The 15,114-nt window shown below is 43.7% G+C and overlaps 2 protein-coding genes across 3 annotated transcripts in view; one reads left to right on the top strand and one right to left on the bottom strand.

Moving 5' to 3' along the window:
• Rpn2 (ribophorin II) overlaps window positions 1-3,006 on the bottom strand; it is a 45,727-nt gene extending 42,721 nt beyond the window's left edge. Inside the window, exon 1 of one of the 2 annotated variants that reach the window (XM_090352317.1) lies at window positions 2,752-3,006. In XM_090352317.1, coding sequence (XP_090208443.1) covers window positions 2,752-2,764 — 13 coding nt within the window. In that variant the 5' untranslated portion in view covers window positions 2,765-3,006. The remainder of the gene's footprint in view (window positions 1-2,751) is intronic. The other variant, XM_090352318.1, reaches the window with a different exon arrangement.
• Mroh8 (maestro heat like repeat family member 8) overlaps window positions 2,401-15,114 on the top strand; it is a 45,202-nt gene continuing 32,488 nt past the window's right edge. Inside the window, exons 1-8 of the mRNA XM_090352319.1 lie at window positions 2,401-2,898; window positions 5,550-5,671; window positions 5,895-6,049; window positions 7,855-7,977; window positions 8,413-8,492; window positions 9,957-10,101; window positions 11,944-12,039; window positions 13,001-13,105. Of these exons, the coding sequence (XP_090208445.1) occupies window positions 2,612-2,898; window positions 5,550-5,671; window positions 5,895-6,049; window positions 7,855-7,977; window positions 8,413-8,492; window positions 9,957-10,101; window positions 11,944-12,039; window positions 13,001-13,105 (1,113 nt within the window). The 5' untranslated portion in view covers window positions 2,401-2,611. The remainder of the gene's footprint in view (window positions 2,899-5,549; window positions 5,672-5,894; window positions 6,050-7,854; window positions 7,978-8,412; window positions 8,493-9,956; window positions 10,102-11,943; window positions 12,040-13,000; window positions 13,106-15,114) is intronic.

Below are 15,114 nucleotides of genomic sequence, written 5' to 3'. Positions count from 1 at the left end.
AAAAGAGATGCCTACAGTAGAGATCTGTTCTTATATGAACATTTGATCTATTTAAGTCTGTGTGTGTTAATCTAAGTGTAAAAGTTCTTAAAAAACAACAACAAAAAAAAAACCAGGCTGGGTACAATGCCAGCTCCTGGGAGAACTTGGAAGATCACAATACAAGGATAGCATAAGGGGAAAGCTGCTAAGTATAATGATTCAATGCCTGTAATCCTAGCTATTCAGGAGGTGCAGGCCAGAAAGACTGTGATTCAAGGCCAGCCCCCCAAATTGCAAAAAGTTGACAAGATCCCCCACTCCAATTAACAAAAGTTGGGCCCAGTGGTAAGGGCTTGTCATTAATCTGGGCAGGTCTAGGCATAAAAGTGGAACTCACCTCAAAAATAACCAAAACAGGGGCTGAGAGTTTAGCCTAGTTGTAGGGTGCTTGCCTAGCATGCACAAAGACCCGGGTTTGATTCCTCAGTACCACATACATAGAAAAAAGCCAGAAGTGGTACTGAGGCTCAAGAGGTAGAGCTCTCGCCTTGAGAAAGTCCAAGGACAGTGTTCAGGCCCTGAGCGCAAGCCCAGGATTGGCAAAAATAAGTAACCAAAACAAAATGGGTTGAGAGTTATGGGTCAGTTGGTAGAGTTCCTACTTAGAAATGTAAGACCAAAGCCAGGCAAGATGGCTCACGCCTATAATCATAGCTAATGAGGAGGCTGAGATCTGAGAATCAAAGTTCAAAGCCAGTCCAGGCACAAAAGGACCTGAACTTCTTCTCTCCAATTAACCTGAAGAATACAGGAAGTGGGGCTTGGCTCTAGGGTAGGACGGTAGCCTTGAGCTGAAGAGCTCAGGGACAATGCCCAGGGATAGGGGGTAGCCTTGAGCTGAAGAGCTCAGGGACAAGACTCAGGCTGCATTCAAGCCCCATGACCCCCCCCCAAAAAAAAAGACCAAGTTCAAGCCTAGTTCAGGAAAGGGAGGGGTAGGAAGCTCAAACATAGAGCTCCATAATGTGGACTATTCATCTAAGTTATTTTGAATTGCTATTGTGTGCCAAGTACCATTTCAGGTGTTAAAAACATAGCAGGACACCCCCACTCTCATAGAACTTGAGTTCTAGGGACAAAAGAAAAACATCACACAAAACAGTTAAGAAACATGATTTACCATGTTAGATGGACCCAGAGCATACAACAGGTTTCTAGAAAGGGCTGCTAGTTAACTATGGTGGTCCGTGAAGTCCCAAGTAAAAAACAAATATTGTCTGTGAAACCTGAAAAAGGATGAGAACACCAAGAAGTCGTTTGGGAAGAAATCTTCCCAAGGAGAAAATCTGGGGCAAAGCCTGAATCAGGAACACATGTGGTGTCTTTGTAGATCAGAGAGACCAGAGTGAGGTATGCAGAGGGTAGAAAGTAAGAGATGAGGTGACAGGCAGCAGGGGCAACTTGGAAGGGACTTGTCTGCCAATGTAAGGGCTCAGATGAGAGCCACTGACAAGTTCTGAGCAGAATATTACATTTTAACAGGCTTATTTGTGGAGGACAAGACTGTGTCAAAAATACAGGACAAAGGACAGGGACAGAAAGCAGGATACTAAGAGACTACTGTCATGATCCAAGTATATTAACAGTCCAAATGAGGACCACAGCAAAGGAGGTGCTAAGAAGTGACCAGAATATTGCTAGAATTCAAAGTAATGCTAATTAATTCAAAGTTAATCAAATTGCTAACGACTCGGAAGATGTAAGAGAAAGAGGAGTCAGGGCACACGAGTATGCTAGTGAATGACTAGTACTAGCACAGTCTCCTGTTCGATTCTAATCTTCCTACCTCAAGCTAATGTTAGCAGTGACTTTTCTAGCAACAGGCAACAGAGGTGGGCATTTTCTGTGTTGTACACACCAGGACTCAAGGCAGCAGAGGGTTTGAACTTAAAACCTGACCTGTAACCACTTTACTAGGCAGCGCGTGCCAGACATGTGAAGCAGCTGAGTCCTGCTCTTTCCTTCGGGAAAGACCTTCCTGCTCTACAATCCCAACTTCTCAACTGTCCAATGGGAACTGTCCAATGGTGAAGACGGGAGACCGCATCCCACAGTCGCCCACTTAACACGGATGAAGTGCATTGTTCCGAGTGCCATGGCCCTGTTCCAAAGCAGGCTTGGAAACTGAACTCTACGAAGCACACAGAGATGAGAAACGAAAGTGCAACAAGACGTGGCGCTGGCATAGTCAATCAGCTATGGAACCCCCACCCCCAAAGTTTGCACCCATGTCTGACTTCAGAAGGTAAAGCTCGAAAGGTCCCGCGAGAGCTGACTGATTCGTTACGCTGGTCCCTGTCACTGAAGAGGGAAAAACGACAGCCCAGAGAGGAACTTCAGGTGGTCGATTTGACTAAACGAGGGTGTGGCACGGACCTCAGGCCGCCCGCCCCAAGTGACATGAATGAGGGAGGCCTGACCCGGGCCGGGCGCGGCCGCAGCGCCCGTGGGCCTCCGGGGCTCCCGTAGCCCCGCGCCACGCACCCCCCTCCCCACCCCAGCCGGTCGCGGGCGCTGCCACCAGTTCGCAGCCCTCCGTCAGACCTCGACCCCGACAGAGCCCGAGTCCATGCCCTTGCCCCGCAGGGGAAGGGGATCCCGCCTGGCCAGCACCAGAGTGGCTAGCACCAGCCTCCCGCGGGCCGTGCCCGTCTTCCCAAGGCGAGCGGGCCGCAGGGCCTCGCTGCTGAGCCATGCGCAACGCCTCACCCGGCGGCGCCATTCCTCCGAGCTGGTCCCCGCGGAGCCGGAGCTGCGACCTGACTTCCGCTCGGGAAAGTGGCTCCAAGAGCCCGCCGCAGGGGACTTCGGCGACTTGCGGCAAAGACTGCTTGCTGGGATGGGCACGCGACACAGGTACGTCTCGGCAGTTTCGACAGGCCTAGCCTCAAACCTGCAGCCAAGCCTAGTCATTCCAGTCCCGGCGCGCCGCAAGCCTCAGAGTTGGCGTGTGCGCACCAGGGTCTCCCCCCGCTCTTCCCCGAGCACTTGGAACCGTCCGTCCGGCAACGGTCCTATTCGAGGAGCCGCCCGGATGCGGTTGGACTAGGCCGAAGGGGGGTGGGCTATAGACGGGGCCGCCTCTGATTGGCCAGTCTCAGAGATTGGCCAACCGCTCTGTCACTCACTGCTTTCTCGGCAGCCCGGCCAATTTTAAAGGAGCCGGAAGGGACCATTTGGGAGGAAAGACCAAAATTAGTTGTTGTTGTTGTTGTTTGTTCTTTTAGGAAATTATGACAGGTGATTACCACAGTTCTTTACTCATACTGGTGTATGAGTAAAGTTTTATCTGAGAGGCAAACATGTGATTTAACAGACTGGACGTGGAAGCAACTCATATAACCAAGAACACAAGCACAACTATGTAGCTCCTATTATTGACCCTTTTCAGCACAGCCCCAGATGGCCCTAAGCAGGCTACACACGTTATTTCACTTACTCCTGTCCCTTGTTCAGTGAGTGTATACTGTTACTATTTCCTTTTGAAATCAGGCCCTGGTTTTTGCTCAAGGCTAGCACTCTACCACTTCCGCCTTTTTACTAGGGTTTTTTTTGTTTTGTTTTGTTTTGTTTTTTTTTCCAGTCCTAGGCTTGAGCTCAGGGCCTGAGCACTGTCCTTGGACTTTCTCAAGGCTAGAGCTCTACCACTTGAGCCTCAGCACCACTTCCGGCTTTTTTCTATGTATGTGGTGCCGAGGAATCAAACCCGGGCCTTCCTGCATGCTAGGCAAGCACTTTAACCACTAGGCCAAACTCCCAGCCCCCTTGGCAGCTTAATTTTAAGAGCATGTCAGACCAGAGCCTGATTTATTACTTTGTCATGTCTACAGAGTCTGCATTAAGAATAATCAAAGTTTAAAGAAATGTTCTTGAAGTACTGCAAAACCATGATCTAATTAAGAAAAAAAGTCTGGAGGGGCCGGGAGTTTGGCCTAGTGGTAGAGTGCTTGCCTAGCATGCACAAAGACCCGGGTTCGATTCCTCGGTACCACATACATAGAAAAAGCCAGAAACGGTACTGTGGCTCAAGTGGCTGAGAGCCAGCCTTGAGGAAAAAGCCCAAGGACAGTGCTCAGGCCCTGAGTTCAAGCCCCAGAACTGGGGAAAAAAAAAAAGAGAAGTCTGGATATGGAAATGTAACTTCAGCGGTAGAGTGTTTGCATGGTATGTTCAATACTCAAAAAGAAAGAAAAAACCCTCAATCTCCTGAGTGCTGGGATTATAGATATGTACCACCAAACTTCACCATTTGTTTTTAAGTATTATTGTTTTTATTATCATTAAAAAATACATTCACAGGGGCCTGGAGTTTGGCCTAGTGGTAGAGTGCTTGCTTAGCATGCACAAAGACCGGAGTGTGATTCCTCAGCACCACATACATAGAAAAAAGCTACAAGTGGTGCTGTGGCTCAAGTGGTAAAACTCTAGTCTTGAGAAAACCCAAGGACAGTGCTCAGGGCCTGAGCCCAAGCCCAGGACTCGCAAAAAACAAAACAAAAAAACAAACAAACAGAACACCAAAAACTACATTCACAGAAGATTTCCAGACTCCACTGGCTCACACCTGTAATCCTAGCTACTCTGCAGGTTGAGATGTTATCTTATGCTAACCATTGTTTGGTAACTTGGTTTTTCACTAATCAACCTATACTAAACACTCAACAGACTCATTGGTTCACTGTACCAATGTGGGAGGCATTATTCTAGGATGTTAAGATATATTCACAGCAGACTAAGCAAGGCTCCTGCTTTTCTAGAACCTACATTTTAGCAGGAGTAAGTGGCTAAACAATGATCATTATACAAACCTGAATTGAGCTAGGTAAATAGCTCCATGGTGAAGCACTCAATATATTCAAGGCTCTGGGTTTCACCCTAAGCACCAATAAATAAACAATTGGTATATAAGATGTTATGTGCTATGCAGAAAATTAAAAGTAGGCAAAAGCAAGGGGTTCAAAGTAGGATAGTAGATTGTTATCCTTTCACCTATTCATTTCACCACTTGGAAAGCTGACAATTTTCTAGGTGCTGAAGATACAACTCTGACGTGTACACAAGGTTTCTCCTTGAGCTAACATTTTGATAAGAGACAAGCAAATGAGCAAGGTCATTGCTGGTGATGATAAAAAAATACTCTGGGATGGGCCAGGGAGTTTGGCCTAGTGGTAGAGTGCTTGCCTAGCATGCACGAAGACCCAATTTCAATTTCTCGGTACCACATACATAGAAAAGTCGGAAGTGATGCTCTGGCTCAAGTGGTAGAGTGCTAGCCTAGAAAAAAGCCCAAAGACAGTGCTCAAGTCCTGAATCCAAGCCCCAGGACTGGCAATATATATATATGGGGGGGGGGGAGTAACTATGGGCTGGGATGAAAAGAGGTTACTTACCATATCCAGACCAATGATCACTAAATACCTCTCTGAGAAGGGAATATTTGGGCTTTCAACTGAATGAGCAGACAGAAGCAGCTGTTCTAATTGTTTTCATCTCCTCTTTGTTCCTAGGATCTATGATCAGGAAGAATTGGTGATCCCTTGTGCTTCTGACAGTGATTCAGGAAGTGTAGACTTGCAGTTAAGCGATTTAGAGTATATTAAAAAAGAACCAAGTAGCACAGATCTCACAGGTAAAAAGGGGAAAGGAATTTTTTTTTAAGTGGGTAGGAAGAAAAGTCTCTCCTCTCCCCCTGCTCCATCCCTTCTTCCTCTTCATCACCTCCCTCTTTCTTTCCTTAGTGCTAGAGCTGCAAAGCAGATAATAAAGCTATCTGTCCTGATGTGCAGTGGTCCTTCCCACTAAGCTGTTATAATGTCATGGTACCAAGACATTATCTGGTGTCTTTCTTGCAGTATTAGATTTGGAGATCCCTGACTTCCCTGAATTCTCTCAAGAGTCCCTGACCACCGATAGCCTCAGGAACTTGACTCATGGAAGCCCCCTCAGTGAGACCAGTGTTGAGAGGCTGGTCCAGTACATGCAGGAAGTTTTTGGTGGTAAGCTGAAGGTATGCACAGTACTCTTTACGAGCAATCTGGTTTATTTCTTTGTGCAAACAAATGTTTCAGACATATATTATTTCTTTGTTACATATATATATGCATATATATACATATATATATTTGTTGTTTTTGTTTTTGGTTTTTTGGTTTTTTGGGTTTTTTCTTTTTTTGCCAGTCCTGGGCTTGAGCTCAGGGCCTGAGCACTGTCCTTGGACTTTCTCAAGGTTAGAGCCCTGTCACTTGAGCCTCAGCACCATTTCTGGCTTTTTTTTATATGTATGTGGTACCGAGGAATCGAACGCGCGAGGAATCGAACCCAGGTCTTCGTGCATGCTAGGCAAGCACACTACCACTAGGCCAAACTCCCAGCCCATATATTTTTTTTTTTTTTTGGTCAGTCATAGGGATTGAACTCTGGGCCTGGGCACTTTCCCTGAGCTCTTCAGCTCAAAGATAGTGCTTTGCCACTTTGAGCCACAGTGACACTTTCAGTTTTCTGGTGGTTAATTAGAGATAAGAGTCTCACAGACTTTTGTGCCTGGGATGACTTTGAACCACTATCCTCAGATCTAAGCCTCTTGAGTAGCTAGGATTATAGGTGTGAAATACCAGTGCCCAGCTTTACAAAATTATTTTTTGCCAGTTCTGGGGCTTGAACTCAGGGACTGAGCACTGACCTTGGTCTTTCTTCAAGCACTCTACCCACTTAAGCCACAGCACCACTTCCAGCTTTTCTATATGTGTGGTACTGAGGAATCGAACCTAGGTCTTCGTGCATGCTAGGCAAGCACTCTTCCACTAGGCCAAACTCCTGCCCCCACAAAAATATTTTTTAGTTAGATAATAGCAAAAGTATAGAAGAGTCAGAAAGTACCGAGGTCCAGAAGCAGGAAAGGGCAGCATGGAAATTAATTGACTAGAGCTCAGAATGGTGGGCAAGACAAGAGATGATCTGAAAGGGCATTTGGGATATTGGTCTTCCAATTGAAAGAATATGCATAGCAAGTTACTGCATCTAATATTCATTTGAGAAAGAAGAATTTGGCTGTAGCTATAGACAAAACTGGAACAAAGATATCTATTGATAGATGGCTATCCTAATTCATGTGAAATATGACACTGTGAAGTCAGCTTCTTGCTGTGCACTGAAACTTGCTTTGCAGACAGTGTGTGCCAGTTTATACCATTTATGTATAATTGGAAGAATTGTTTCAAAACTTTCTCAAATGGAATTGTGTCTTATATTTTCTACTTTATGGTATTGTTTTCAAATTTTTTATAATAAACAAATATTGGCTTTACAATCATAAAAAATAGAATGTCAAGCCGGGCGAGGTGGCTCATGCCTGTAATCCTAGCTATTCAGGAGGCTGAGATCTGAGGATAGCAGTTCAAAGCTAGCCTGGGCTCTAAAATCCATGAGACTCTTATCTCCAATTAACCACCAGAAAACAGGAAGTGGGGCTGTTGCTCAATGGGAAGCATGGTAGCCTTGAGCTGAAGAGCTCAAGGAGAATGCCCAGGCAAAGTTCAAGCCCCATGACCCACCAAAAAAAAAAAAAAAAAAAAAAATCAAGGTTCAAAGCCAGCACAGGCAGGAAAGTGTGAGATCCTTATCTTCAATTAACCACCAAAAAAAAAAAAAAGCCATAATTGGAGCTATGGCTCGTGGTAGAAGGTTAACCTTAAGAAAAAAAAAAAATACCTCAGGGACAGTGTTCAGGCCCTCAGTTCAAGCATCAGGGACAGCACCAAAAAAAATCCATATAATGTTATTTTTGTTTGTTTTTATCATTTCCCACATATTCAGGGTGAACATGAAAAGCTGAAGTTTCTAAGGTCTATGTCATCTCTCAGCCAAACTATAGTGTATGATGAAAGTACAGAGTCATTTATTCACAGCCACATAACTGACATCGTACATATCCTCAATGTAAGTATTGTGATTTTGCAAATAATTCAGTGGCTTAGTCAACTACTTTTCAGTTGTTTCAACTGTGTTATCAGTTCTTTTGAGTTATTTTCATTTGAATACCTCTCCATGGAGAAAAACATTATTCAGGGATCTACCTGAATAATGAAAAACAATAACAAGTAAAAGAGGAGTCAAAAGTTGCTGTTATCCCATTTTACAGATGAAGAAACTGAGATGTGCTATTTGAGTCCTCCCCAACAGCTAGTAAGAGACAGAACAGAAGCCTGGGGTCTGGCTGCATAGAATAAATTTCCCTACCATCCCGTGGAACCAAGATAAATGGTACCTGGCTATTGAGTGTGTTCTTGTTCTTGCAGGCCTTCATTTCTCCAACTCTGGCTCCTGAGTCAGTACATTCTGAACTCTGTCCAGTTTTTTTCCCTTTCACTGTAGGTGTTGGTGCAGGAAGAGCCCCTGAATTCTCTGTCCGGCCCGGTGCTCCAGGAGATCTTGATCACTGTCACTGAGCTCAGGTGACACCCACATGCACCTTTCATGTGCATCCTGTTTCCACAGTTAGAGACAAGCCAATGCCAGAACCAATGAACATGTTCCAAAGTTTAACTTTTTTTTGCTAGTCATGGGGCTTGAACTCAGGGTCTGGGCACTTTCTTTGGGCTTTTTCAAGGCTCGTGCTCTACCACTTGAACCACAGCACCACTTCTGGCTTTTTTCCATGTATGTGGTACCGAAGAATCAAACCTGGGTCTTCATGTATACTCGACACGCACTCTACCACTAGACCACGCTCCCAACCCCAAAATTTAATTTTTAAAACCTAGATAGGGAAGGAAGCCCAAACCTATATTTTGATTTCATGTGTAGGTTATCATCTATATCAGCTTTCTAGAAGTGGCTAGCCACTTCCAGCATTTTTAGTACTTAATTGGAGATAAAAGAGTCTCACAGGCTTTTTCTGCCCAGACTGGCTTTGAACTACGATCCTCAGATCTCAGTTTCCCATGTAGCTAGGGTTACAGGTGTGAGCAACCAATGCTCAGCCCCTCTAAAATCTAGACTCTCTAGAGCACAGTTTTGTCTAAAGCACATTCAGTGGAAAGTGACTCCTGCACATGTTTCCAAGTGTGGCGTTCCAAGGGCTCAGGAGTTGGCAAAGACTGCTTGCTGTTACTTCCCTTGGAGAATAGCTACTGCAGTGCTTAAACTGGCCTTAATGAGTTGCCTTCTGGTTAAGGTTTTTTTTGTTTTTTGTTTTTTGTTTTTTGCCAGTCCTGGGGCTTAAACTCAATGCCTGAGCTCTGTCCTTGGGCTTTCTCAAGGCTAGAGATCTACCACTTGAGTCACAGCACCACTTTATATGTATGTAGTACCAAGGAATTGAACCCATGTCTTCGTGTATGCTAGGCAAGCACTCCACCACTAGGCTGAACTGGCCCCTGGTTCAGTTTTAACTCTTCAACTCATTATTTCACAAAATAACATTTGGCAGAGCATATTGTTTTGTTTTCTGGTGGTTTTCTTTCTTTCTTTTTTTTTTTTTTGGAGGAGGGGGGCACATGCAATTTGATTTTATTTATGGGAAATACCTGGAGTCAACAAATCCATAAAGGCAGAATACACATCAGTGGTTACCTGGTTAGTGGAGAGGGCGAGTGTGGAGGGACTGCAAATGGTATGAGGTGTGCTTTTGGGGTAATAAAATGTTCTGAAATTAGAGATAATAATTACACAACTCTGATTTACTACATGAACAGGACATCTTTGGGAAATTTTTGACTTCCCTTTGTGGCTGAGTGGGAGAAGAGCCCAGAGAAGCCCAATGACTTCTTGTAGAGACATTCCTGTTTTAACAAACTGATCAACAATATTGCCATTTATCTCTCCCATCAGAGTGGTAGACCAGCCAGTTTACCTGTTTATTGATATCAAATCAATCTGTTTTCCCAAATTGTTCTTCCCAAACTGTCTTTTCTTAGTTACCAAGATATCCATCTACTGCTTGACTCAGAAGATAGAGATGACCTGCTCAGTCTCATCATCAGAATTGTAATCACTCTGCCTCCTATAGAGGCTCTTATCCATCTGCATGGGGCCAGGCCAAGCGGGCCCCACAACACAGAGGTAATGCCCACATGACTGTGTTAGCATCTCATCTAGTAGGTTCAGTTAATCTTGACCTTCGTCAGGTTAATTAAATGAATTAAAGTTATCAGGCAGCCATGACTTAATCCTAGCTATTTGGGAGGTTGAAAACTAAAGATCATGGCTGCTAGCTAGCTGAGGCAAACAAATCTGTTTTGTTTTTTTTTTTTTCCGGTTTGAGACTGGGACTCAAACTCAGTAGCTGATGCTTTCATCAATTGAGCCACACCTCCACCCTTGCATACACGCATACATTCATTTATTAATGGCATTTTCATATTACAAGATATAGTCCCAGTTGAATTTATCTCACTCCATTATTAACTGATTAACCAAATAAATTAACTGACCTTAAAAAATAAGTAATCAAATTAGAGAACTATTTCCTCCTCCTTTAATTTTTCCCCCAAGTCCTGGGGCTTGAATTCAGAGCCTAGGCACTGTCCTTGAGCTTTTTTCAAAGCTAGCGCTCTACCACTTGAACCAAAGCACCACTTCTGGCTTTTTCTGTGTATATGGCACCAAGGAATTGAACCCAGGAATTCGTGTATGTTAGGCAAGCACTCTACCACTAGGCCATACTCTAGGTCCTCTCCCTTAATCTTGTACTCTCTCATTTTTCTTTGCTTTGCTTTTGTCTTTAAAATAAGGTAGTAGTCGTGTGTGTGTGTGTGTGTGTGTGTGTGTGTGTGTGTGTGAATATGTATATATTTATCTTGATTATTGTTTGTGTCTAGATCATGAACCTTGTGATCCTTCTGCCCCACCTTCCAAAGTGCCTAGATATAGGCAGGTGCCACAATACACAGCTTTTTTTTTTTTTTTTTTAGTTTTTTTTTTTTTGCCAGTCCTGGGCTTGGGCTCAGGGCCTGAGCACTGTCCCTGGATTTTCTCAAGGCTAGAGCTCTACCACTTGAGCCACAGCACCACTTCTGGCTTTTTGCTACGTATGTGGTACCGAGGAATCGAACCTGGGTCTCCGTGCATGCTAGGTAAGCACTCTACCACTAGGCCAAACTCCCAGCCCCAATACTCAGCTTTTACATGTCATTTCATTAAGGGCCAACATCATACAAAGCATTGAATAAACAACACGAATTCTGAGTCACGGACAAACCACTGACAATTGAAATATGTTAACCAATAAGAAGTATTTAGTATTATGAAAAACCAAAATAGGAAAAGAAGTGAAAGAGTACGGTGGTTGGAGAACCGGGGGCTTCTGTAGGTGGGTTGTCAGAGAAAGATTTCCAGTGGAATGACAGTGGGCAAAGACAGAAGAGAACTCTAGGCAGAGAGAGACTGAGAGCAGAGAACCTCATTTCCTTCTGTGGCTGCAAAACTGGCCAGTGAGATACTTACCAGAGAAGATTTAACCTCCTTCTGTTTGAGGGCAGCAAGTCACAGCCAGCTTTAAACATACCTTGATGACCCTATGAAGATAACATATAATTAGTTTCAGTTAGCATGATCCCAGAAATGCTGAGGAATCTGTTCGAAATACAGATTTAAGCCTGGTGCCTGTGGCTCACGCCTATAATCCTAGTTACTCTGGAGGCCAAGATCTGAGAATCAAAGTTCAAAGCCAACCCAAGCAGGAAAAGTCCATGAGATTCTTCAATAAAGCATCAAAAAAGCTGAATGTGAAAAAAAATTAAAAAGCTGGAAGTGGAGCTGTGGCTGAAGTGGTAGAATGCTAGCCTTGTGCAAACAAACGAAAAAGAACAACTGACCTTGAGTGAAGTGTCAAGATGATGAGAGGAGTCTTGGAGTGTGTAGTGCTTCTAGGGAGGGAGCTTCATTGATCCCATGACTTTTCAGGGTCTCTACAGGCAGACTTTCCAGGCGTTCTCCGACATGCTGCAGAGTTTTGTGATGAAAGACCCACATTTGGAAAATTTTAACACCATCTTTAAGGTAAGTGAGATTATCAGGGGAGGAGGGAAACTTATTCACTGGTGCAAGTGAAAGAGGAGAATGTGGGCGATTAGGTGTAGGAGGCAACATATAGCTGAGAAGCATCTATCAACATTGAGTCAGAGGCAGGGGATCAAATCTTGCACACTGCCTATGACTTAGAAGTTCTTCTGTTATAAATTTTGTGAGTTCTTGTTTTTACACCTTCCCATAGAGATAATAATTTTACTATTTATTTGAGACAGGGTCTGCTAGAATAAGAAGTTGTGTAGGGCTGGGAGGTTGGCCTAGTGGTAGAGTGCTTGCCTAGCATGCATGAAGACCCAAGTTCGATTCCTTGATACCATATACATAGAAAAAAAGCTGGAAGTGGTGCTGAGGCTCAAGTGGTAGAGCTCTAGCCTTGAGAAAATCCAAGGACAGTGCTCAGGCCCTGAGCTCAAGCCCAGAACTGGCAAAAAAAAAAAAAAAAAAAAAAAAAAGTATGTAGCCCAGTCCAGTTTCAAACTCACTAGGAAACCCAGGCAGTTCTCAAACAATCATCTTGTTCCAAGTTCCCAGGTGCTCCTATTACAGGTATGTGCCACCATACCTGGCTTACTGTGAGAACTGAATAAATGGCCTTCAATAAATGGCTCAAGTAGTTTTTTATAATTATTCCTCATTGACTAGTCTTAGTATAGAAGGGTTTCAGCCAGTGACCAGGGAACATTTAAGAATTAAGATGAAAGGGAATAAATGTAGAAATTAAGTGATCTAGACCTAACTACCCAGATTCTTAGGCCTCACTTGTCAACCATCCACTTTCTTCTCTAAGCAACCCAATTTGGTTTGTCATTAGGGTTATCAGCCATCAGAGTAACCTAATGTGGAACTTCTCCATGTTTTCTTCCAAACAGTAAAAGTGTTACCCCAAACTCCCTAATAAATCATCTCACTTCCTATTATTTTTTTTTGGTAGCACATGGAGCCCTGGTTACAGTCAATCAAAGACCATGAGAGGAAACGGGCCACAGTTACCATGGCCCAAGTTCTCAAGTGCTTATATAGACATCTCAGCCTGAAGGTGAGCAATTCTTCTGTTGTTGAGGAAGAAGGATCCAGAGCTATCCTATCCCTTCACTGCCTTTTCCCCTTCTACTCATGACTTCCAACAACACAGCATTCAGCATTATTTGTATATTTGCCCTTTTCCTAAAATGTGAACCATGAGCAGAACAGAGGAACGATTACTCAATGTACCCACAGTAGGAAAACCAAATAAAAAAGGATCTAATTATGGTACCTTTGAAGTTTTGTTTTTTGTTTTTTTTAAAAAGAAATAGGGATGTGAAGGACTCATAGCTAACAGTGCAGGCAGGCTATCTTGCTGGCCCATGGTTCTAACTGACCATTATCTCACTTCTGGTTCTACAAGGAATCCTGCAGATGTTGTAACTCCTATCATCACTCAAAGACTGCAGTCTGGTTTCCTCCTCTGGGTGCAACCCCTCCATCAGGGGTTCATATGGAGTTGGAGCTCATCTTGGGGTGGTATGTCCTAGGAGGCTTGCAATTGCTTGAGAGTAGTTTGGATTCCTGTCATAAAGCAGTTATTGATCTATGCTGTCAGAAAAACAGTTAAAGAGACAACAATAGAATCAGGCCACTGGTGAGTGTTGTCTTTCAGATCTGTAACTTTACTTACCTGAAGTATAATTTGTATACAGTAAAATCTACCAGTACAGTTCAATGAGGGGCATTTTATCCAGGGCTGGCTTTAATGAGCCAACTAATGAATTAACAATCAGTACAGACTTGACTTTTTCATATTCTCTAAGAAACCAAAGGAAAAAAAAAGAGGGCAAATTAAAAAGAAAAAGAGAGCTGGGAGTTTGGCCTAGCAACTGAGTGCTTGCCTAGGATGTACAAAGACTCGGGTTGGATTTCTTAGTACCACATACACAGAAAAAGCTAGAAGTGGTGCTGTGGCTCAAGTGGTAGAGCTCTAGCCTTGAGGAAAGTCCAAGGACAGTGCTCAGGTCCTGAGTTCAAGCCCCAGGACTGGCAAAAAAAAAATAATAATGTCAAAGTGTTTGGACTAGACTTCACCTGTTGCAATTTTTTTCTTCATAGTTTAGAGTTTTTCTAAATAAGAAATATGAATATGCTAGGTACAATGGCTCATGCCTGTAATCTTAGCTACTCAGGAAGCTGAGATCTGAGGATAGCAGTTCAAAGCCAGCCCAGGCATTGAAGTCCGTGATATACTCATCTCCAGTTAACCACCAGAAAACCGGAAGTAGCACCATGGGTCAAGGGGTAGGATAGTAGCCTTGAGCTGAAAAGCTCAGAGACAGCACCCAGACCCAGAGTTCAAGTCCTACAACTGATGAAAAAAAAAAAAAACTATGAACATAAGTGTGTTTAGTACAGAAATTTTTTTTTTTTTTGCCAGTCCTGGGCTTGAGTCCTTGGACTTTTTCAAGGCTGGAACTCTACCACTTGAGCCTCAGCACCACTTCCGGCTTTTTTCTATGTATGTGGTGCCGAGGAATCGAACCCGGGTTTTCGTGCATGCTAGGCAGGCACTCTACCACTAGACCAAACTCCTGGCCCCCAGAAAATGTTTTAAAACACTTTTAAGTAGAAGAAGAAGCCAGGAGCAGTTGGCTCATGCCTATAATGTTAGAAAATTTGTTTTTTTGTTTTTTTGGGTTTTTTTTGTGGGTCATGGGGCTTGAACTCCACCTGGGTGCTGTCCCTGAGCTCTTCAGCTCAAGGCTACCACCTTGAGCCACACTTCCCATTTTTTAGAAGTTAATTGGAGATAAAAGTCTCAGGTCCTTTTGTGCTGGGCTGGCTTTGAACCTTGAGCCTCAGATCTCAGCTTCCTGACTAGCTAGGATTACAGGAGTGAAGAAAAGTTTTTAAATACTTATTTTTTTAAATTTTATTTATTTATTTTTTTTTTGCCGGTCCTGGGCTTGGGCTCAGGGCCTGAGCACTCTCCTTGGACTTTCTCAAGGGTAGCACTCTACCTCTTGAGCCTCAGCACCACTTCTGGCTTTTTGCTACGTATGTGGTACTGAGGAA

This window comes from Megascapheus bottae, chromosome 18 (genome assembly GCF_031878675.1).
Source record: "Megascapheus bottae isolate mThoBot1 chromosome 18, mThoBot2.hap1, whole genome shotgun sequence".
Lineage (NCBI taxonomy): Eukaryota > Metazoa > Chordata > Mammalia > Rodentia > Geomyidae > Megascapheus > Megascapheus bottae.
Note: the sequence above shows the minus strand (reverse complement) of the source record. Positions and strands in the feature narration are given on the sequence as shown.